Source organism: Acinonyx jubatus, chromosome A1 (genome assembly GCF_027475565.1).
Source record: "Acinonyx jubatus isolate Ajub_Pintada_27869175 chromosome A1, VMU_Ajub_asm_v1.0, whole genome shotgun sequence".
In the NCBI taxonomy this organism is placed as follows: Eukaryota; Metazoa; Chordata; class Mammalia; order Carnivora; family Felidae; genus Acinonyx; species Acinonyx jubatus.
Genome location: NC_069380.1, coordinates 141,123,271 through 141,147,181, shown reverse-complemented (window position 1 = coordinate 141,147,181; position 23,911 = coordinate 141,123,271). Strand labels below are relative to the sequence as shown.

General features: G+C 41.4%; 1 protein-coding gene across 1 annotated transcript in view; it reads left to right on the top strand.

The window, feature by feature from the left end:
- Positions 1–5,359: 5,359 nt before the first annotated feature.
- ARSB (arylsulfatase B) overlaps positions 5,360–23,911 on the top strand; it is a 164,157-nt gene continuing 145,605 nt past the window's right edge. Inside the window, exons 1-2 of the mRNA XM_027039434.2 lie at positions 5,360–6,169; positions 20,041–20,227. Coding sequence (XP_026895235.1) covers positions 5,852–6,169; positions 20,041–20,227 — 505 coding nt within the window. The 5' untranslated portion in view covers positions 5,360–5,851. The remainder of the gene's footprint in view (positions 6,170–20,040; positions 20,228–23,911) is intronic.

Sequence of the window (23,911 nt, the reverse complement as noted above, 5' to 3'; positions counted from 1 at the left end):
CTCTGAGCCATCAGCCCAGAGCCCGAAGCGGGGCTCGAACTCACGGACCGCGAGATGGTGACCTGAGCTGAAGTCGGACGCTCAACCGACTGAGCCACCCACGTGCCCCGAGGGTTTGTTTCTTTATAGCACACCCAAAGCAGTGAGTTATCACTAATACCAGTGCCTTATTATTGAAGTTCCAATTTGTATTTTTCCTCTTGAGCGAGGTTGAACATCTATTCATTTATTTAATGACCGCTTGTATTTCCTTTTCTGTAAGCTATTGTTATGTTTCTATATTTTGCCCATTTAAAAATTGATTGTTGGTATTTTTCTTATTGACTTGAGGAGTTAAGAGATTTAACTATGGGTTAAATAGGTTTTGTGTGGGATGGAATGCAAACCAGGTATTATGTATACTATCTTTTCTATGTAAAAAACATAGCCCAAGTTCCAAGTTCTCCACCTACCCCCAAATTAACTTTTATACCCATTGCTGAGTTGAGAGCTGACTTTATTTCAGTCCTAATTTTTGCATCTTCTAACTGATTGGAATGGCTTTTATCAATATGATTATGCACTGGAAACACTCTTAAAAATCAATAATTAAACTCACACAAACAGTAAAATAATTCAGTATTTGGCAGAATATAAATTACCATGCAGTAACCTTCATGTCCACAAATAATAACCAGTTAAAGGAGATAATGGTACAGAAAGCCCCATTTCAATAGCAACAGAGAAGATAAAATACTTAGGAATAAATTTAACAAGCAAAGCACAAAACTGGTATGAGGACAATTTTTAAAACTTCTACAAGACACAAAAATAGACTTAATAAATGGAAGATAACCTTTATTTTTAGATACGGCAACTTAATATTATAAATATTTCAGTTGTTCCTAATTTAACTTATAAATTTAATTCACTTCCAATAAAAATACCAACAAATTAAAAACATTAAAAAAAACTATTTATTTATTTTTGAGAGAGAGAGAGAGACAGAGTGCAAGTGGGGGACGAGCAGAGAGAGAAGGAGACACAGAACCCAAAGCAGGCCCCAGGCTCTGAGCTGTCAGCACAGAACCCGACACAGGGCTCAGACTCACGAATCACAAGATCATGATCTGAGCCGAAGTCAGATGCTCAACCGACTGAGCCACCCAGGCGCCCCCCAGCAAAATTATTTTTAATGGAACTGGACATGTTGATGTTAAAGTTTCTATGACAAAATAAGCATACAGGAATAACAAGGAAAACAGTAAAAATTAAGTTATGAGTCACTATTCCTATCATACATTAAAACATATTGAAAAGCCTCTGAAACTGAAACAGTGTGGTACTGTTATCTGGACAGGAAACCAAGAAATAGACTCAAGTATATGAGAAAATTAAGCTTATAATAAATGTGGCATCTCATAGCAGTGGGGCAAAGATGGACTGCCTTTTTAAAAATATTTTTTTAATGTTTATTTTGAGAGAGAGCAAGAGACAGATTGCAAGCAGGGGAGGAGCAGAGAGAGAGAGGGAGACACAGAATCTGAAGCAGGCTCCAGTCTCTGAGCTGTCAGCACAGAGACTGATGTGGGGCTCAAACCCATGGACTGGGAGATCATGACCTGACCCGAAGGCAGCTTAACCAACTGAGCCACCCAGCTGCCCCAAGATGGACTTCTTATTTTCTTTATGAACGGTGCTAGGATAACTGGGTAAGCATTTGGAAAAAGATAAAATTAGATCCATATTTCACACCATACACAAAAATAAATCCTAATGGATGAGGGATCTAAATGTGAAAAGTGAAGCCGTACAAAAACTAGAAGAAAACATGGGTGAATTTAACTTTGGTATAAGGAAAGTCTAACCATGACTCAAAATCCAGATGCAATACAAAAAGAATTGATAAATTTGACTACATTAAAAAAAATGACGTTGGCATATCAAAAAACACCATAACAAAATATTTGACAGTTGGCAAACTGGGAGAAAATATTTGTGATACGTATCATAGTATCATACTCTCTCAAAATGCACATACACTTTAATTCAGCAATTCCAGTTATAGGGATTTATCCTTCAGATAGACCCAATGTGAGAAATATCATATGCATGAAGATAGTTAAAGAGGTAACATCTCTAATATATAAAGAACTCTTAAAATTGAGGGGAAAAGGGGTGCTTGGGTGGCTCAGTTGGTTAAGCATGTGACTTGATTTGGCTCAGGTCATGGTCTCATGGTTTGTGAGTTTGAGCCCTTTGTCAGGCTCTGTGCTCGCGGCACTGAACCTGCTTGGGATTCTCTCTCTCTCTGCCCCTCCCCCTCTCGAGTTCTCTCCCTCTCTCTCTCAAAAGAAACAAGTAAACTTAAATGAAAATTGAGAAAAAGACTGAACCTAGTCAAAAATGACACAATTCACAAAAATGATGTAAAAATGGCTCTTCAACATCTCAAAAGATGTTTAAACTTACTCATAAATATGAAACCAAAAACTATCCTAAGATACCATTTCTCATATCAGATGACAAAAAATTTAAAGTATAGCACTTTAATGGCTGCTAACAATGAAAACTGGTACTACCCATATATATATATATATATATATATATATATATATATATATATACACACACACACACACACACACATATATATACATATATACATATACATATATATAAATATATATATACACATACATATGGGGGAAAGCAGAATTGGAGGTATTGACTATATACCTCCAATGGTTTTATATCTGTATGTATGTGTCAATATGGTGTATATATACACTTATGTATGTGTGTGTGTGAATACGTACATCTAGTTCCTATCTTTGTCTGATGAGAGATCCTAGAACTAATGACAGCCCAGAGGCAACCAGCATACCTATAACACAGACACTGGTTTCTAGATGTCATCCTCCACTAAAAGGAATCACAGTTCCTAGGAGAAATGTTAATTCCACAGTTAGGGAAGGAAAAATACAAGATGAATCTAGATTATCTCTTTGCACCAAAAAGTGAGAGAGTGCTCAGAGGTTAAAGAGGATATGCCAAAAGGACACAAGAGCTAGAATGAAGGGGCTCCCATTGGCTAAATCAGAGGAAATCGGAGGATTGAAATAATTACAGTAAAGTATTATAGCACAGTGATTAAAACAAGAAGCCATGAATTCATAGTAATTTAAATAAGCAAATTAATGAGGGAGAAGGCAAACTTGGCAACTACTAAATATAGAAGGATGATGGAATTAGAAAATCACCGTTCAGCAACCATCCTAATAATAATAGATCAAAGCAAGAAGTATCACTGGGCGCTAAAACTAATAAGCAAAACTTAGAAATAACAAAATATAAACATATTCTCAAAGTATCTCCCCATAAAATAAGGATCAGTTAAATATTAACTTTACAGCAGAGAAATGGCTACCTTAACAAAGTGATCGGGGCGCCTGGGTGGCTCAGTCGGTTAAGCGGTCGACTTCGGCTCAGGTCATGATCTCGCGGTCCGTGAGTTCGAGCCCCGCGTCAGGCTCTGTGCTGACAGCACAGAGCCTGGAGCCTTTTTCAGATTCTGTGTCTCCCTCTCTCTGACCCTCCCCCGTTCATGTTTTGTCTCTCTCTGTCTCAAAAATAAATAAACGTTAAAAAAATTTTTTTTTTAAAAAAACAAAGTGATCAAATAAGACATCAACATCATGTCCTTCTTAATATGAAGCAACAAGAAGATATATCACTGCTAGGATATTTTTGCACAAACCCATCACCTGAGTCTAATCATCAGGAAACATCAGACAAACTCCAACTGAGAGACTTCATAATCACCAACCTTTACTGCATATCATGTGTTCAATACATAGACAGAAAATCGAATTAGCTCTTTTTGATTAACTCATTTGCACATTTCCAGAGCATGATTAGCATAGGTTTTTATTTGAAAATGCAGGCTATGAGAAATCTCAGTGCAAGTTTAGCTAGTTTCTGGAGCAGGTGGTCAATAGAGGGACTGTTTCTGCAGATTAGCAGCCATGTTTGGTCAATTTGATTTCTATCAGGAAGGGTAGAGAGAAACAGTTATGGGGAAGACATGCAAGGGTCATAGTGGAGAATTCTCAAGCCTTTAACATCTTGCAGGGTCTTTAAAGGAAATTTTCAAGTCTTCACATAAGAGTCAAACAGCAATTAAAAATATTCTTTTGAATTTAATGCTAAATTTAAATTTTTTCCTAAATTTCATTGACTCCACTAGAGATGAAAGTGGATGTGACAAACTAATCCACTTCATGCAAAGTAAAATAATTACATGCAAGAGGAACACAATCCATGTGTTAAAGGATAATTAAAAAAATTTTTTTTAATTAATTTTTTTAACGTTTATTTATTACAGAGAGACAGAGAGACACAGAGCGTGAGCAGGGGAGGGGTAGAGAGAGGGGGAGACACAGAATCTGAAGCAGGCTCCAGGCTGAGCTGTCAGTACAGAGCCGGAGGCTGGGCTCCAACTTATCAGCCTTGAGATCATGACCTGAGCGGAAGTCAGACGCTCAACCGACTGAGCCACCCAGGCACCCCTAAAGGATAATTTTTAAAAAAGATAAAATCCTGACTCTTGTACAAATATAAAAAAGAATACATGTTGAAGATTTTATTTCGTTCACTAATGAGGAAACTGGTAAGGTGTTAAAACGAATTCAAAGGACAATCCAAGGATCAGATCAGGAATATTACAATAAATGTGCAAGTGGAGGCCGAACTGCTTTCATCCATGGTGGTTGGTGAGGATTGCCACTCCGCTGGACAGAATTCATCTGCATATGTATAAAGAATTGGTTTCCATTGCTATCAGTTATCCACAACTTAAAAAGCTGTGAAATAATTCCCATGGAATCAGACTCAGATAACCTGAAGGGATACAGTGCATAATTTCCCCCATATAACTATAAATAGTTATAGTCTATCTCCAGACATGGAACAGGCAGAAAGTTTTGGATGGCAATGTACTAATCATAAGGCTAACTTCCCAATTCAATGAGCATGTGATTAAGGGTATTTTTTCCTTCCATCCACAGATGATTTCGGGCAAATAAGATACTTTACTTCTTTGGTTCACTAGTTGAGTGTCAGGGAGCCAGCCATGAAGGGGCTTCTACCTAGACAAACTAATGAGCTACTCAATGGTCACACGACACTCCAAACAATCCTCAGGCAGCCTCAGTAAAACTGCACCTTCAAAAGGGCACCCTGCAATCGGAGTGTGTATTTGGCTCCTTTCTGGGTAGTGAGGAGGAAGTGGCTTCACAGGCGTATACTATTCAAAATGAATCTGAAACATCACCTAGAGCTCTACCTCTCCAACGACTTCTCACTTGCACAAGGCTGAGGTCTTTTGCCGGAAATGATTCCCCTACGACCTTTAAAACATCACAGCTCAGGATCTGAGTTCGGGTTAGGCTCAACCAACTAAAAGCTTCTTTATTGGGGGGAGTGAGGGAAGAAAGGTGCGTTAACTAAATTTCCAGTTGCCGAGGTTGTTGCGAAATTTAACGAAAGACTTTGTAAGCTGCGAAGAGTTACTAAAAAAGAACAAATCTGCTCCTCTTTGAGGATGCTACGATGCAATCGTGGCTCCTATCAAGTGAGTTTCCACGGAGCTGAGCTGCGGGAGCCCCGAGTGCTTCTCCGCTGGCTCCTCCCCCGTCACACCGGCCCGGGATCGGCGGAGGCTCGGGCGCCGGGTCTCTCCAGCCCGCAGTCGGCCGCGGGTGAAATCCCTTGCGGAGGCGGGGCAGGCCCCGGCCGCCCAGTTCCTGATTCTATAACCGGTGTCTGAGGCTGGCGGCGCCACAGGCTCGGGGACCGTGGGCCGCGAAGGATGGGCCCGCGCGGCGCTGCGAGCCTGCCCCGAGGCCCCAGCCCGCGGCGGCCGCTCCTCCCCGGCGTCCTCCCCTTGCTGCTGCGGCTGCTACTGCTGCCGTCCCGGCCGGGCGCAGGAGCCGGGGCCGACCGGCCGCCGCATCTCGTCTTCGTGTTGGCGGACGACCTGGGCTGGAACGACGTGAGCTTCCACGGCTCGAATATCCGCACGCCGCACCTGGACAAGCTGGCAGCCGGCGGGGTGCTCCTGGACAACTACTACACGCAACCGCTGTGCACGCCATCGCGGAGCCAGCTGCTCACCGGCCGCTACCAGGTACGCAGCGCCCCCGGCGGCCCGCCACCCCTGCGCCGGCGCGGGGCTCCGCCCCTCCGGGAGCCGCCGCTATGTCTTCCTGCCCCAGCGCGCCAGACGGCCCCCGCAGCCTCTTGGAAGTGGGCCGGGAGGCCGGGGTGGGCGCTGGCTAGCCGGGGTCAGCTCCCCGAGCAGCGTCCAAGCGAGGGGACTGCTCCCCTGGCGGCGCCTTCTCCGCTTCTCCCAGGCCCGCAGGCCGCCGCGGCCTCTGCGCATGCCCGCTCCAAGGCCACCCGCAGCCCCGGCACCCCACCTCCTCCGGTGCTTTTTCTGTCTTCCGTTTTCTAAAGGTCGAGGTGAAAGGGTGTCTGGCGTCTGGCGGAATGCTAGTTGCTGGGCCTGCGAGCCGGGAGCCGGTAGGCCGAAGGGTCAGAGTAGACTCTGCGGAGAGATCCTGAAGAGGGCCGATGGAGAGGGAGCGGGCTGGGCTCCCCCGAGTGGAGCAGTGAGAGGAGAGGAGCGGGAAAGCAGTGGCTGGCTGATGGGTTAAAGGAAAAGTGCCTGCAGTGGGTGCGATTCTGCTCCTTGTGAACGCTGCGGTCCTAGGTTAGGCCTGTCACCAGAGATTCATTTTTCCAAGTTCTCAGCACGATGAACCTACGCAGATTGATTGTTCTTGGGCTGCTGATAATTCCTTTCTAATTTAACTTGTGTTCAATGCCTCTGAGCATCTTTCTCTATTTATCATTAAAGTATAATTGACATATACTATCCTGTTAGTTTCAGGTGTACATGATAGTAATTCGATATTTTTATACATTATGAAATAATCCTCACAGTCTAGCTACCATTTGTCACCATACAAAATTAGGACAGTGTTATATTGGCTGTATTCCCAATGCTGTGCATTATATCTCCATGACTTACTTATTTTATATCTAGAAGTTTGTACCTCTGAATCCTCTTCACCTTTTTTGCCTTCCTTCCAGCCCTTCTCCCTTTGGTAACCAACTGTTTCCTGTATCTATGAATCTGTTCCTGTTTTATTTTGTTTGTTCATTGTTTGGTTTTTTAGTATTCCACATATAAGTGAAATCGTATGGTATTTGTCTCTCTCTGACTTATTTCACTTAGCATTATGCCTTCTAGGTCCATCCATGTGACAATGGTAAGATTTCATTCTTTTTTATGGCTGAGTAGTATTCCATTGTATATATACTACATCTAATTTATCATTTCATCCATGAATGGACACTTAAGTTGCTTCCGTATGTTGGCTATTGTGAAGAATTCTGCAAAGATCATAGAGGTGCACAGATCGCCTCAGATTGGCTTACCATTTTCCTTAAAAATTTTGAAGTTTATTTTTTTTGAGAGAGAGAGCAAGCAAGCAAGTGCACATGAGCACACAAGTGGGGGAGGGGCAGAGAGAGCATTCCAAGCAGGCTCTGTCCTGTTAGTGCAGAGCCTGAGGCAGGGCTTGAGCCCACAAACCATGAGATCATGACCTGAGCCAAAATCAAGAGTCTGATCCTTAACTGACTGAGCCACCCAGGCACCCCTGGCTGGCCATTTTCTTTGGATAACTACCCAGAAGTGGAATTTCTGGGTTGTGTGATACCTCTATTTTTAATTTTTTGAGGAGCTTTTGTACTATTTTCCATAGTGGCTGCATCAATGTACCTGATTACCAAAAGTGCAGGAGGGTTCTCTTTTCTCTGCATCCTTACCAACACTTGTTATTTCTCGTTCTCTTCATGCTAGCCAGTCTGACAGGTGTAAAGTGATATCTGACATTATCCCTTTAAAAGCTTTTCTTTAAAAACTTCTATGTAGTTAACAGAGATATTACACTTGTAGAGTGTGCACATATGTTAAATAACTAAGAATATCAAGAACATTTGCATGGTGCTTTACTGTTTTTAAAGTTAATTCTTGAAATAGCCCATGAGGTAGCTATAACTTCCAATCCCCCTTTACAGATGAGGAAGTAAACTTGTAGAAGTTTGATAGTGTGTTAAGAATCACACAGCTAGAGGGACTCCTGGATGGCTCAGTTGGTTAAGGTCTGACTTTGGCTCTGGTCATGATCTCATGATTCGGGAGTTCGAGCCCCACATTGCTGAGCCTGCTTGGGATTCTCTCTCTCCTCTCTCTCTGCCCTGCCCCACTCTTTCATTCTCTCTCTCTCTCTTTCTCCCTCTCAAAATAAATAACCTTAAAAAAAAAATACACAGCTAGAAAGTATATAAATTGGGTCTGTGCCTCTCCTGTATCCATTAGTCCTCTCAGACCTATAAAATTATATCCTATTTGTTTAATCTGAATAAGATTGATGACTTTATAAGATCCTGATGTGATTATGACTATATTAAATACAATAAATGGTTACCATTTGAGAACACCAGCATACCTCCTTCTATACGGACTGTTTATTCAACAAGCATATTTTGAGTCCTTACCATGCAAGTCATGGGATATGCTTGAAACTTCCCCTCTTAAGTCTATGTGCATGTAGCCTTTCAGATCAACTCTAGCCTCATGTTGTCCTGAGATCAAGAGAAGGGAGGGTTTATTTGCAATAACGATTTCCACAGTGATCTGAAGACTTGTAGAAACAGAAAAGATATAGTTTGACTACAGGCCCGAGAAGTAGCTGTAGCCAGGGTTTGCAATGGAGATAAAGGATGGTTGCCTTCACCATCAACTGTAAGTCCTTTCCACAGGTCTGGCTTGGGCTGCAAGGTATAATCAGGAAGCTCTGCTCTAAGGCAGATCTTATCCTGGACAATTTGTAGTAAAGGAATGTTTGTGTAAAGAAGAAAGGAGAGAAGGCAAGGTCTGCCCAGAATAGTTCTGCATTTGCTCTCAAATAAGAGAACTGAACTCAAATTGCAGAAGAATGGGAGGGCCATTCATTTCTCTAACTTCCTCTCTTCCAACAGTCTTGAACAGGAAAGCAAATACCATACTTCAAAAAACTTGTTCATATAGGGGCACCTGGGTGGCTCAGTCGGCTAAGCATCAGACTTTAGCTCAGGTCATGTTCTCGTGGTCTGTGGGTTTGAGCCTCGAGTCGGGCTCTGTGCTGACAGCTTGGAGTCTGGAGCCCGCTTCTGATTCTGTGTCTCCTGCTCTCTCTGCCCCTCCTCTGCTCATGCTCTGCCTCTCTCACTCTCAAAAATGAATAAATGTTAAAAAATAAAAATAAAAACAAAACTTGTTCATATAATTGACTGCTTTTGTCCCCTAACATCCTCCTCCACCAATCACCGCTGTCTGTCTTGGAGGAAAAAAAGTACATAGAGTACCCTGTGGTTACGATGTGAAGGAAGGGTAGAAGCTGTGTACTCCAAAATAGTTTAGAGCCCCCTCAGTGTAGCAAGCTAGCCTCCCCAGTTAACTTTTTTGCTTGACTTTTCTCCCGTTTTATTCTGGGTTCAGGAGACCCAATGGCAAATTACTTCAGATTAGCAAGCATCCTTTTTTAAAGGAGCCAACATTGGGGCACCTGGGTGGCTCAGTCAGTTGGACTCTTGATTTCGGCACAGGTCATGATCTCTCAGTGGGTGAGTTCAAGTCCCCATATTGGGCTCTGTGCTGACAGTGTGTAGCCCCTTGGGATTCTCTCTCTCTCTACCTCTCTTTCTGCACCTCTCCTGCTTGCACGCGCACGCTCTCTCTCTCTCTTTCTCTGTTTCAAAATAAATAAATAAACTTAAAAAAATAAATAAAGGAGCCCACCTTTTGGGAACTAAGGAGCCTTATTGCTCTTAGACACAATATACTGATACCATTCTGAGCACTTTACATTAATTCATTTAATTGTCTCACAGTCCGATGAGGTGGCTACTACTTTTATCCCTATTTGATAACAAGGAAGACAAGGCTGTTTATTTATTTTTGAGAGAGAGAGAGAGAGAGAGAGAGAGAGAGAGAGGACAGAGCTGGAGCGGGGGAGGGGCAGAGAGAGAGGGAGACACAGAATCCAAAGCAGGCTCCAGGCTCTGAGCTGTCAGCACAGAGCCCGACATAGGACTCGAACCCACGAACTGTGAGATCATGACCTGAACTGAAGTCAGATGCTTAACCGACTCAGCCACCCAGGCGCCCCTTTAACTTCTTTCAATAATGTTTTATAGTTTTCAGCTTACAAGTGTTGGAGTTGTTTGGTTATACTTATTCCTAAGTTTTTATTCATTTTGATATCATTATAAATAGAGTTGTTTTCTTAATTTCATTTTCAGCTGTTCATTTCTAGTGTTTGGAATGCAACTGATGTTTGGTCTGTAGCCTGCAACCTTGCTGAACTTAACTAGTTCTGAAAGCGTGCGTGTGTGATATTTAGGATTTTTATATACACGATGCTGTCATTTGCAAATAGAAATAGTTTTGCTTTTTCCTTTCCAATCTGAATGCTTTTCATTTCGTTTTCTTGCCTAATTGCCCCGACTAGAAACTCCAGTACAATGTTGACTAGAAGTGGCAAGAGTGGACATCCTTTTCTTATTTGCGATCTGAGAGGAAAGCTTTCAGTCTATCACCACTTAGTATGATGCATTCGTTCATTCTTTCATCCAACAAATATCTGTTGAGCAGCTATTTACGCCAGGCATTGTGCTATACTCTGGGGATCTCCTGGTGCTTATAGTCTGTTGGAGGTGAGATGAGGAGATGAAATAAACATATAAACAAATGAGTAAGCGAGGTGAATTTATTTTATTTCTTTATTTTTAAAGTTTATTTTGAGACAGGGAGTGCGAGCAGGGGAGGGGCAGAGAGTGAGGGAGAGAGAAAAAATCCCAAGCAGGCTCCACACTGTCAGCGCAGAGTCCAATGCAGGGCTTGAATCACGAACCGGGAGATCATGACCTGAGCAGAGATCAGGAGTCAGGCGCTTAACTGACTGAGCCATCCAGGTGCCCCACTGGGTGACTTGAAATGGCCTGGTAATAAATGTAGAGAAGAAAATAAAGTAGGTCAAGTGTAAGTTGCTCAGGAAATTATCTCCACGCAGGTGTTGGGGACAGAGGCCAGAATGGAGAGGAATCAACCATTCAAAGATCCTGGGAAAGAGAATTTAACACAGTGGGAGGGACTGCCAGTTAAGGCTCAAGGCTGCAGTGAGTTCTTTTCAAAAAGGGGATGAGGCCTTTGTGATCGGAACTCAGTGTAGGTGGGTATGAAAAGCGTGGTAGGAGCTCACAGAGGGAGGCAGGGTCTCCCTGTGCTAATGCTGCCTGCTCAGGATAAAATATTAAATTTCAACTTACTTACTCAGGTTTTCATAATGATGTTACATTGAAGGCTACTGTATATTAAAGCATATTTCTTTTTGTTTTAATTAAAAAATGTTTGTTTATTTTTGAGAGAGAGAGCACTCCAGAGTCAGGGGGCAGGCAGAGAGATAGGGGGACAGAGGATCCAAAGGGGATTCTGCACTGACAACAGTGAGCATGACACGGGGCTCGAACTCATGAACCATGAAATCATGACCTGAGCCGAAGTCGGATGCTCAACTGACTGAGCCACTCAGGCGCCCCATTAAAGCATATTTCTAATCTAACAGTGTTATAAGTAAATATATTTTAAGGAGCCACAATAAAGTGCTATGTGGCATTCTTTGTATACATGTTAGTCCAGTTAGAATTAAATTTTTTATCCTACTCCGCCTTTTTAAAGTAAGCTTATTTTTCATACAGAGAAAGACAGATACCATGTGTTTTCACTCTTATGTGGATCCTGAGAAATTTAACAGAAACCCATGGGGGAGGGGAAGGAAAAAAAAAGAGGTTAGAGTGGGAGAGAGCCAAAGCATAACAGACTCTTAAAAACTGAGAACAAACTGAGGGTTGATGGGGGGTGGGAGGGAGGGGAGGGTGGGTGATGGGTATTGAGGAGGGCACCTTTTGGGATGAGCAGTGGGTGTTGTATGGAAACCAATTTGACAATAAACTTCATATATTGAAAAAATAATAAAGTAAGCTTATTTTAAAAATTGTCTTTGGGAAATATATTCCAGGTTTCAAATATAAGACATTTAAATAGAGCTACGTGTAAAAAAAAACCAAAAAACAAAAAAAAAAAATTGTCTTGACTCTCAGCCTTCCTTTCTGTTAGGGAGCCCCTATTTGTTATTTATTATTTATTAGTTTCTTAGTATCCTTCAGAGGCACATTGTGCATATAATGAAATATATTTTATATTCATTTTCCCCTTGGTTGGAATCTCAAGACTGAAATATTAATTTAAAAATCCTAGGGCGCCTGTATGGCTCAGTTGGTTAAGTGTCCAACTTCGGCTCAGGTCATGATCTCACAGTTCATGGGCTTGAACTGTCAGCACAGAGCCTGGAGCCTGCTTCGGATTCTGTGTCTCCTTCTCTCTCTGCCCCTACCCCCCTCAAAAATAAACATTAAAAATTTTTAAAAATATATTTAAAAATCCTTTAGAGGGTGGGAGGATAGGACATATTGTTTAAGGGTACAAACTTGCAACAAGTAGTAAATAAGACCTAGAAATCTAATTGTACAGTATCATCAACCTAGTCAACAATACTGTATTAAAATCATCAAATTTGCAGGGCGCCTGGGTGGCTCATTCGGTAAGCGTCTGACTTCAGCTCAGGTCATGATCTCACAGTTCTTGAGGTCAAGCCCCGCGTCGGGCTCTGTGCTGACAGCTCAGAGCCTGGAGCCTGCTTCGGATTCTGTGTCTCCCTCTCTCTCTGCTCCTACCCCACTCACGCTCTGTCTCTCTCTCAAAAATAAATAGTTAATAAAAATTAAAAAAATAATAATAAAAAATAAAAATAAATAAAATCAAATTTGCTAAGAGACTAGAACTTCATGATTCCAACCACTAAAAAGAACATGGTAGACGTGTTAATTATTGCTACAATGGCAATGATATCACAGTGTATAAATGCGGCACACCTTAAAATTACAGTGTTATATGTCAGATATATTTCAATACAAATACGTAATCAAGGTATTTGTAAAAGTGACCAGATAAATAAAAATGCATCAGCTTTTCTAATAGAATTTGTATAGTGCTTTTTAGTTCAAAAGAAGACTTGAAAATGCTGAGTTTCTGGGGCGCCTGGGTGGCTCAGTTGGTTGGGTGTCCGACTTCAGCTCAGGTCATGATCTTACAGTCCATGAGTTCGAGTCCCCCGTCTGGCTCTGTGCTGACAGCTTGGAGTCCGGATGGAGGCTGCTTCGGATCTGTGTCTTCCTCTCTCTCTCTGCCCCCCACCCCCACTCGCACTCTGTCTCTCTCTCTCAGAAATAAATAAACATTTAAAAAAAAATAAAAAAAAGAAAATGCTGAATTTCTTTATTCTTACACATTGACTCTTCAATATGAAATATTCGTTTTACCTTTGCACTCTTAGTACACATTTTAAATGTGGTGGTTTGTTCTCTGTTGTGACTTCTCGGTAGGATTGTCCTGCTTGGTCCTGGCCTAGAGAAGCACTCAGTGTTGAATGTGAATGTGAAATGAACGAATGTGCTAAGAACTTAAACACCTGAGCATTTCCTGTGAGAGTTCATGATCTTCCCTGCTTATGGTATGGTTGGTCTGCCATTTCTAGTGCCCCCGCTTCCTTTTTAAGAATCTAAAAAAGATTAAGAGGTAACTAAAGTCGTAGGCCTTAGTAGGAGCACTTCCTTCTAGGAAAAAATAAATAAACAAGAAAAGTAACTTTGGTCCTCAATTGGGAACATACTTACCTTGGGAACTGAGGGGGCCACTCCATTAAAACTCTGTAACCTTGGCAGAGAATAGAAGCAATGAAAGATGACTTCAAGGTTTTACTCTTAAGGGACCCAAGTCACATTTTTCTTAATCATGCTGATAAACGGACAGGACATCTCAGGGCTTTTCACTCACCCCTGAAGCAGAGTCTTGGACAGGAAATGTAGGACGGAGGCTGTGCAGGAGCATTGTGGGTGATTGTTGACTTTTGCTTTGAGTTTGCTTTAAGTTGCTGAGACCCATGGCTGCAGGTAGAATAGGGCACTGCATACTGGCATGGGAAGAGGAAGGGGTTCTGCCTGAGGATGCCCTCTCCTCCCTGTCTCTTTTCCTGCCTACCCATTCTTTATCATCTTGCCTACCCAGCATCCTGCCTACCCATTCTTTATCATCCCCCCACCTGCTTGCCTCTCAGTGGACTCTTGTCCCTGTTTGCCTCTCCTTGGGCTCTAAGACTAGAACTAGGGCAAAGAGGAGTGAAGAGCTAGAAGTAGGTGGAGTGACTGGGGAAGGAAGGAGGTCACAACTTGGGAGGGTTAACAGGACCCTCTGGAAATGGCCTCCAAGGAGCGACAGGTAAGAGGAGCATACGGTACGGGGGCCATAGGTGCCTCTGAAGAGAAAGCACTTATGAGCCTGTATTCTTGTGCTTCCTTAGGGGGAGAAACATAGGATGCTTTAGCTCCATAGTGACAAATAAGATGGCCCCCTACTAAAGCACATCATGGCTATAATGCAGGGAGCCACGGATGACCTGATCTCATGGATCTTTTGTTTTTGCTAAAGCCAGGTGTCTCTCCTAAGCCTAGCCAGAGCCAAGAGGCGTTTTCCCAGAAGGGTAGAGGCACCTGGAGGCCATATTCTGGACGTTTGAAGATGTTTTAAAGAAACAGTTCCGTATTTTACGTGTTTTACTTCCCACGTAATTGGAAATGAGGCAATAAGGAAATAAGTTTGGGGCTCAGTGGAGTATGACCCATTGACTTAGGGGATGTTTTTGCTGATTGATTTTTGAGGTTTGTTATTTCAAGAATCACCTTAAGTGTAAGTTGTTACTGTCTGGTGATTCTCTTTGTTTTTGTTTCTTTAATCTTATCATTTTGCTAAAAATTTCTTTTCCTCCATATTTTCCTACCTTCTCATTGTGAGCTTTTGGTTGGCTTTATATAAACAGAGGAAGGCACTGAAACATTTTTTGCCTTGTTTATTTTTACAAACAACATCCCTTTGTGGGTTTAGTCAGAGATTTACACTCTTTGCTAATCACCACCAAAATAAATAGACCCTTAAAACTGTCAGTGACACCAGCCAGTTCTGCAGCCCGAGTTCTGGAGGACCAGGCCAGATGGCAAAGTCAGGCCCCTAACACACATAATGTGTGTTCTGTAGCTCTTGGCTTCAACAGCATGGGCAGCTGACTGCATTTTAGAAAGCTTAAAGGGGGAGGGAGCCGATTCTCCAGGATCCATTTGTTCTGTGGGGCAGCTCCAGGAATAAACCCTAAGGCGGCATGAGTGGTACTTGACCGTGGTTAAAACCTGTGGTGTACTGACTCAGACACAGGCTGGAAATTCTGAACTCCTGGCTGGCCACCAGCATGTTCTGTGATTGTGTTCCTGTCAGGAGGCGTCCCTCTTAGCTCTCTGGTGCATAAAGGGGAGGGTGGAGTTGCTCGTTTTTCTGAATTTTCAAGTACTGTAGCAGTACTTGAAATTCTGTAGCAGAATTTTCAAGTACTGTGTACAAATACTTGGGTACAGTGAGAGTATGAGTTCATCTTGCACAGGTCAGATAGGACAGAATCTTCCTTCCATTCAACAGGATGTTATCCCAATGCTAATTACGTTAGGGGAGAAACCGCATTCATTGCCATACTGGTAGCAGTGGTTCACATAGCCTCTGGGAGAGTTTATTATCAGTTTGGTGGAAATATTGTGCTTTGAGCTTCCAGATCAGAGATAATAGAGTTCCTGGACCTCTTAAAGGGGGGATAAGTGAGAGGTTCTGATGTGGGAGCCGCCCTCCTCCCTCCCCCTTTTAAGTTCATGACACTCCACTGATAGTTCCTTCCATGTCTACAAAGGACAGAATAACTCACTGGATCAAATACATTTTTATATACAACAAAATACACACACAAGGATTTTCATCACTTACCTCTTGGAAGGAATCTAGAGACAAGCCAGGTCCTTTACTGATTATATAGACCCTTTGCCTTTGTGCAGGGAATCCTTGATGGTCCAGTAAAATCTTAGGAGAAGCTGTTTTTGGAGAGAGGATTTGGTTTAATGAAGAACGGATAGCCACACATGGTAGGTATAGAGTAACTCCTTTGGATTCCCATGTATTATCCGTATAACCCTCTCCATCTGTAGTGCTCTCTGAAGACTGAAGATGGGTGCTAGGATGGAATTGTTTTACGTACTGTTGTGTTTACAAGGGGACACTTCTTTTTCTCTTGATTCCTATTGGTGCCCTGTTATCAGCCTGCCCCGTGATGCATGGTGTGGATCTGTAGTCCTGTGCTCTGTTGGAACCAGCTCCGCATTGGCCTGTTTACTGCTTCTCTACACATTACAGCTTCCTTACTTCCAATAGTGTTTGAACAGACTAAAAACATGTTTTTGGCTGTCATCCAGAGTTTGGCTTCCGCTTCCCCAGTAATGCCATAAAAATGCTCTGTCAAATAAATTCTCGGGAATTGAAGAGAACAAATTCTCTGCTCCATATGATTGTAGATAATAGAAACAGGCTTCAGCTGACCACCTGGCTTGATGCCCATGGTCTAGGAAAACCGAATCACACAGCATCCCTTGGCAGTGCTTTATAGCTATCAGAGTGATTTCTCTGCATGCGATGGATGAGCTTTCCACTTAAAGAAATCTGCACATAGCATTTATCTCCAATGAGTCTTTTGAATCCCATAAAATAATTACCTTTACTTTTCCTGCACCAGTGCCAATCGTGTATATTATAAAATTTTTGAACCTAGGGTTTATTTTCTGTCGAGTAAATTTCAAGTGGTAACCATGGACAGTCTTTCTATGATTTGGGGTGTGTGTGTGTGTGTGTGTGTGTGTGTGTGTGTGTGTGTGTGTGTGTTTTGAGAGCAGTGTTTCTTGTTCCCTGCCTGGATATTGTAACATCCTTATTATTCAGGATCCCAGCTGGAAGGAGCTGGCATAGCCAAATTAGGATATTTAGGGAAGTTTACTTATAAGGGGACTGTTTTCAAGAGTGTGAATTGGGGGAAGGGGACCCCAAGTAAAAGTGTATAACCCATTGGAAATGTTACTAGCCCTGGACCGGAGGGGAAGGAAGGAAAGAACCTAGAGACAGAGAGTGTCATGTAGAGAAGGCTGCCTTCAGGATGGCCTGCACAGAACTGGCCTGGTCTGGCAGTAAAGAACCACCTATCTCTTCTCTCCCTGTAATTTCGTGTCAGGGCTCCCCCTTGGCTGAACCCACTTAGAAGCCAGAAGGTGCAGAGTTCTTTGATTTGGTTCCCATAGGCCAGTTTCCCCAGGGTAGAGAGCAGGACAGAAGGCAGAATGTGGATTCAGAAAGCAAGTGGAAGGCATCTGGCACATATCCCAGTGGAGGTGTCCAGTGATTTCTAGGAAAGGCATAGAAATCTTAATAGAAAACTTAAACTCACTTTTATTTTTAAATAGTTTTAGCGATGTGTGATTGACATACAATAAACCACATATTTAAAGTATAGAATTTGATTAAGTTTTGATATGTATCTACTTATCACCACAATCAAGAGAGTGAACGTATCCATCACCTTAAAAAGCAATCCGTTTTAATTTCACCTTAAAGATATTTTATATGGTTCTTTTAAAAGTGTATGGAAAGAGGGGCACCTGGGTGGCTTAGTCGGTTAAGCATCTGACTTCGGCTCAGGTCATGATCTCACGGTTCATCAGTTTGAGCCCCGCATCGGACTCTGTGCTGACAGCTCAGAGCCTGGAGCCCGCTCCGGATTCTGTGTCTCCCTCTCTCTGCTCCTCACCCACTTGTGCTCTTTCTCTCTCTGTCTCTCAAAAATAAATAAAAGTTAAAAAAAAATTTTTTTAAAGAAATGTTATTGATAACAAAGCTTACAGTTATTACTGTGGTAGTTGAATGCTTAATATGCCCTTGGTGATAGAGCTGAGATGGGATTTAATTCCCTGAGGTTTATGCATTCTGCTTTAAATTATAAAAGCCAGTAAATCATTTGCAAACACATTTTTGCCATTTATTAATAGTTGCTTGCTACCCACCTGACAGCTGATGGAGGCCAGAGAGTTATGGCTTGTGTTGAGAACTGGCACTCTCAACCTTCTGTGTCCCCAGAGACCCATTTATGCTAGGGAAATCAGGAGTGGCCCGCCTTTTCTAGGGAAAGCTTGCGTCCAGTGCAGAGTTGAATGGGAGACCCCAGCCCCATTTCATGTAAAGGAAAGTACCTCCCTGGCTAAGCTAGGAGCAGGAGAAGAGGTGTGAGGTTTGGTGGAAGGGAGGAGCTGGGCAGGGCAGAGCCCCCAGGGACTCCAGTCATGCCCCAGCAGGGGGCGCAGTGGCACTTATCAGCATAGGAACTGTGACGGGCCGCAATGCTTCCATGCTGGCCTTCGGATTCTTCTAGCAAGTTCAGGGCTCAGGGTCTTTGCACTTTTTATCTCTTATGCCTAGATGATCTTGCCTCAGCTTTTTCCAAGGCTCTGTCACTCTCTCCCTTGATTCAGATTACTGCTCAAATGTCTCCTTTTGAAGTTTCTTTTGCCACCCTCTCTAAAGAATCATCTCTGTCACCAGTGACCACTATTGGACATTATACATCACTTCTCAACCTTTTTGGTCTTAGGACCTCTGCATCTGCTTAAAAATTATTACGGAACCTAAAGAGCTTATGTTAGGTGGCTTACACCTTTCAAAATTCACCATATCAGAAATTAAAATGGAAGTTTAAAAATATTTTTGTTCACTGAAAAACAGCAATAATAATTCCATTATATGTTAACATAAATAACTTGTGTAAAGTACCTATATTATCCCAAACAAGACAATTGCAAGAAGAGTGATATTGTTATATATTTTTGTATGTGTCTTTTATTAATAGAAGATAGCTTATTACAATCTGTCATTGTTTTGGCAAAAGTTTATGAAGAAGATCTAGCCTTACAAAGGTGGTTGGAAAAGGAAGGGTAATTTTAATAGCCTTTTCATGTAATTGTGGATATTCTGTTTTAATATCACACCAAGACTCAACACGTGATCATTTCCTAACAGCTGATTATTGTGTGGTCCTTGTACCCTGGGCGTAATAGTGTGAGCTGCTCTTAACTTATAGGTCAGACGGCTGCTTTTTTTCCCTTTCTTTTTTAATTTTTTTAAATGTTTATTCATGTTTGAGAGAAAGGGAGAGATGAAGTGTGAGCAGGGGAGGGGCAGAGAGTGAGCAAGATAAAGCAGGCTCCAGACTGCAAGCTGTCAGCACAGAGCCTGATGTGGGGCTCAAACTCATGAACTATGAGATCATGACCTGAGCCAAAGTTGGATGCTTAACCAACTGAGCCACCCAGGTGCCCTGGCTACTTTCTTTTTTTTCTTAAGAAAAGGTTGGTCACTGACATTTGAAATTATCGTTTCCATAAAAGTAGAATAAGACATGCAAGTCATTATTTTCATTATATTTTCAAATAACCCTTAAAAAAAAATCACCTAATCTCGAAAGATTATGGAAGCTCCTTCTAAACCAATCACCAATTTCTCATGTGCCCAAAAATTGGAACACTTTTTCCTTGGTAGGTTCACACTTCATATTATGGTTACTTTTTTTGAGGTAGGACGTGAAATGTTAGGTTAATGACTTCTAACATAATTCCTTGATAAATATTTATTGAAATATCTAATGTTTGTTATAGTGCTTTTATTCATTTTTTTCAATCCTGTTTATATGTTCACTACCTTATTTGAATAAGTGAGTAAAGAACCATGCAGAAATATCCTTGAGCTGGTACAGGAATTGAGTTAAACATTCAGGTCTACAGATATGTGCAGTACGTTAGGCATCCACTTTATCTACTTGTTCAGAATGTTTCAGCATCATCGATCTATAATTTCGTGTTTATCTCTTTAAGATCCACACAGGTTTACAACACCAAATAATCTGGCCCTGTCAGCCCAGCTGTGTCCCTCTGGATGAAAAACTCCTGCCCCAGCTTCTAAAAGAAGCAGGCTACACTACCCATATGGTCGGAAAATGGCACCTGGGAATGTACCGGAAAGAATGTCTTCCAACCCGCCGAGGATTTGATACTTACTTTGGTAATGGAAATGCACATGTTTCTTTTACAACCTAGACTAGCTGCAGCCATCTCATAAAACACACCCAAGTGTAATCACATAGCTGGAAACTTGAACACAGAATGAATCATTCAGCATTGCCGTGGGGCAACTTTCTAATGCCACCTCCAGAAACCTGGCTCTCTGCTCAGCTCGTGGTGGGCAGCAGTCCACAGGGAGGCACTTACCTTTGCCAGAGTATTAAATGCCATGGTGGGGCCTTGAAAGAGTTTGCTACGTCCACATCTGAGACCACTGTACTCTAGAGAACCTTATTACCAAAAGGGGATACACTTGCTTTTTTAAAAAATTCCAGGGGTGGCTGGGTGCCTCAGTTAAGCATCCGACTTCGGCTCTGCTCATGATCTCACAGTTTGTGAGTTTGAGCCCCACATCAGGCTCAGTGCTGACAGCTCAGAGCCTGGAGCCTGCTTCAGATTATGTGTCTCCCTCTCTTTCTGCCCATCTCCCACTCACGCTCTGTTTCGCCCTGTCAAAAATAAAGAAGCATTAAAAATAATTAAAAATAAAACAATTCCGGGCAAAACCCAACACAAGAATATTTCCTTCACAAAGTTTCACACTATCTTTTTCTCTCCATGGGCTGTCCCAAAGATTTTTTTTCTGGAGACTGTGGAGGAGACTCCATTGGCAACCTTCTCCCCTTCTGTGAGGTCTGTTTTTGAAATCACTAGATTGGGGAAGACCAATCAAAAAAATAAATAACAAATGGTAATAGGAAGGTTAATAAGAAATCAGAAGTATTTTATGGAGTGGATAGCTGTATAAAAATGTGAAACCCAAAGTTAGTTTTAAAACTCACCCTCTTTTAACCTGTTACAAGCTGTGTCTTAATTAACAGCCTATTAATCTTACCAGTGGCTATGTATCTTTCTGACGAGTTCTTTTCATCTCGTGCTGTCTGGCGGTTTAGCTCCGTACTTCTCTCATTTGTCTCTTCGTTTATTTACAATCTATCACATCCAAAAAGGAACACACTGAACATAAAAAGTTTAAAAATAAATAGAATAGGGGTGCTTGGGTGCCTCAGTAAGTTGAGTGTCTGACTTTTGATTTCGGCTCAGGTCATGATCTCACTGTCTTGGGATTGAGCCTCATGTCAGGCTCCATGCTGAGTGTGAACTTGCTTGGGATTCTCCTTCTCTCCTTCTGCCCCTCTCCCCTGCTCATGTTCTCTCTCTCTCTCTTTCTAAAATAAGTTTAAAAATAAAATAAAATAAAATAAAATAAAATAAAATTAAATTAAATTAAATTAAATTAAATAAAAATGAGAGTGAGTAGAAAAAGATGGAATCGCAGCATGTCACCAACTCACAAAAAACCTTCCTGGCTGTAGGTGAACTTCACATTGAACTCTGCAACTTTAGATTTCTTATGTCTAAAAAAAAAAAAAAAAAAAAAAAAGGAGATGGTTGTAAGAGTCGCATTATTTATAAGATAAATGGAAGCCAGATGTTCAGGAAGAGTAAAGCATTTTCTGGCTCTTAGACCTGAGAAATTTCTCCTTTGGGAAAAGGTGAGGTGGACAACATCGTCAAAAACAGCATTTTAGTAATATAGTGGTGGTTTTCTTGTACGTGTTTCTTGAAACATTCCTTTTTATTCAAGATAGGGCAAGAGTGCCAACGTGCATTTCGGTGATTATACAGAGCCCAAACAATGGAGTCGAAGCACACAGCTCTGTTGTGCCATGTTGGATCTGGGGTTAAAGTTGAGATGCAGGGATATCAGGCATGAGGCCATATGCGCCTTGCTCCCATACAGGTTCTCTAGACATTGCTAATTAATCATGGCATTCTTCCTTGATGAAGCTGGATATATCCTCAGCATCCAGAAATAATGGTTAAAGTCAGACTTGGGTGTCAGACCTCTGTCATTTTGGAAATTCTAGAGGAAGAAACAGCCTGTATATCCTTTGACAATTTTTACTCAGGCCTTTGCTGAAAGATGGGTTAATACCTATACTCTGGCAAGAGAAAGGACTACAGGTTTTTAAATTTTTTTTACTAAAAGCCAAGTCATGTATTTAAAAATTCAATTGTACAGAAGAAAATCATATCCTTTTATGAGAATTGAGAAGCCTGAGGATTCAGATGAACAAATAGCCCACATTCATATGGATTTGTAGATAGGAGGGTTTAATGACTATACAGTTGTTATCACTGTTATGACTTTGATGTTAAGTTAAAAAACTAGTCAGATAATTGTGGGGCTGGTTGCACAACTCTGAATACCTTAAAAACCATTGAATTGTAAACTTTAAATGCGTGACTTAGATGGTATATGAATCATATCTCAATAAAACTGTTAAATAAAAAAGTCAGAGGGTTAGTTGTTCAAAATATATTTTCTGGGGCACCTGGGTGGCTACATCAGTTAAGTGTTGGACTCTTGATTTTGGCTCAGGTCATGATTTCGTAGTTTGTAGGTTTGAGCCCCATATTGGGTTCTGCGCTGACAGCGTGGAGCCTGCTTGGGATTCTCTGTCACCTTCTCTCTCTGCCCCTCCCTGCTCGCATTCTCTCTTCTCTCTCAAAAATAAATAAATATAAATAAAAGTATTTTCTGATTTTTCCCGAAAAAGCATAGGTTGCCATCTTCTTTAGGCTCAGCATGTAAGTTCAAATCTGTGAATCACTGTTGTGATAAAAGCTGTATATGATTGTCACATGGTTGTTGGGTATCAGTCTGGCCAAGTATGTAAATAAATAGTTCTATTCCTGGAAACATCCTATTTGTAATATCTTTTTAATATTTATAGTTCATACATCTTTTAATCAAATATATGTTATGCTTATATTCTCCCAAGTAATAGAAAACATTTAACGTTTACACAGAAATAACCTGAAGTGATTTCCTCAAGCTCTAATACCCAGGAGTTGTTAAAAATCTCAGCTAGAACCCCAGTTTCCTGACCTCTCTAATCATCCATATAAGGGCTAAAATTTCTTCTGTGGATACATTTCTTTCTCTACTATATATTAATTAACAAACGCATTGGATTTCCCTTTCTCTTACATACATCAGGAGAAAAGATTACTATTTAAAAGGTGTTCTTAACACCGAAGGTATTCATTGTATTCAGGACTTTGAATTTATTGAATCATGGAAAAGGAGGAAATTAATTAAAAATGAATTCATTTTTTAATGTAAACTGTGTAAGGCTTTTGATGGTGATTATAGAGAATGTTCAGGACTGGGGAAAGGGCTAGACCAATTTTATCAACCTCATTTTAAGGTTAATAAGCATTGTTTGTTAGGAGATGGCTCAGAGCTTATTTCTTTTTAATGGTTGTATTGAAGTGTATTTCACACACCATATAATTCACCCAACTAAAACGTGTGCAATTTATTGATTTTTAATAAATTCACAGGTGGTGCCACTGTCATCCAATCCAATTGCAGAATATTTTCATCACCCCAAACAGAAACCCCATCCCTATTAGCAGTCACTCCCCATTTTCCCCCACCAGCCGTAGGCAACTGCCGACACACTTTTTGCGTCTATAGATTTGCCTATTCTGGACATTTCATATAAATGGAATCATACAATATGCATGATTTTAATATTTTAGGAAAATAGAGAACATTTTCAGAAACAGTGATTCATTGAGAAAACCCATTTCTTTTCATGTTTAAATCCAA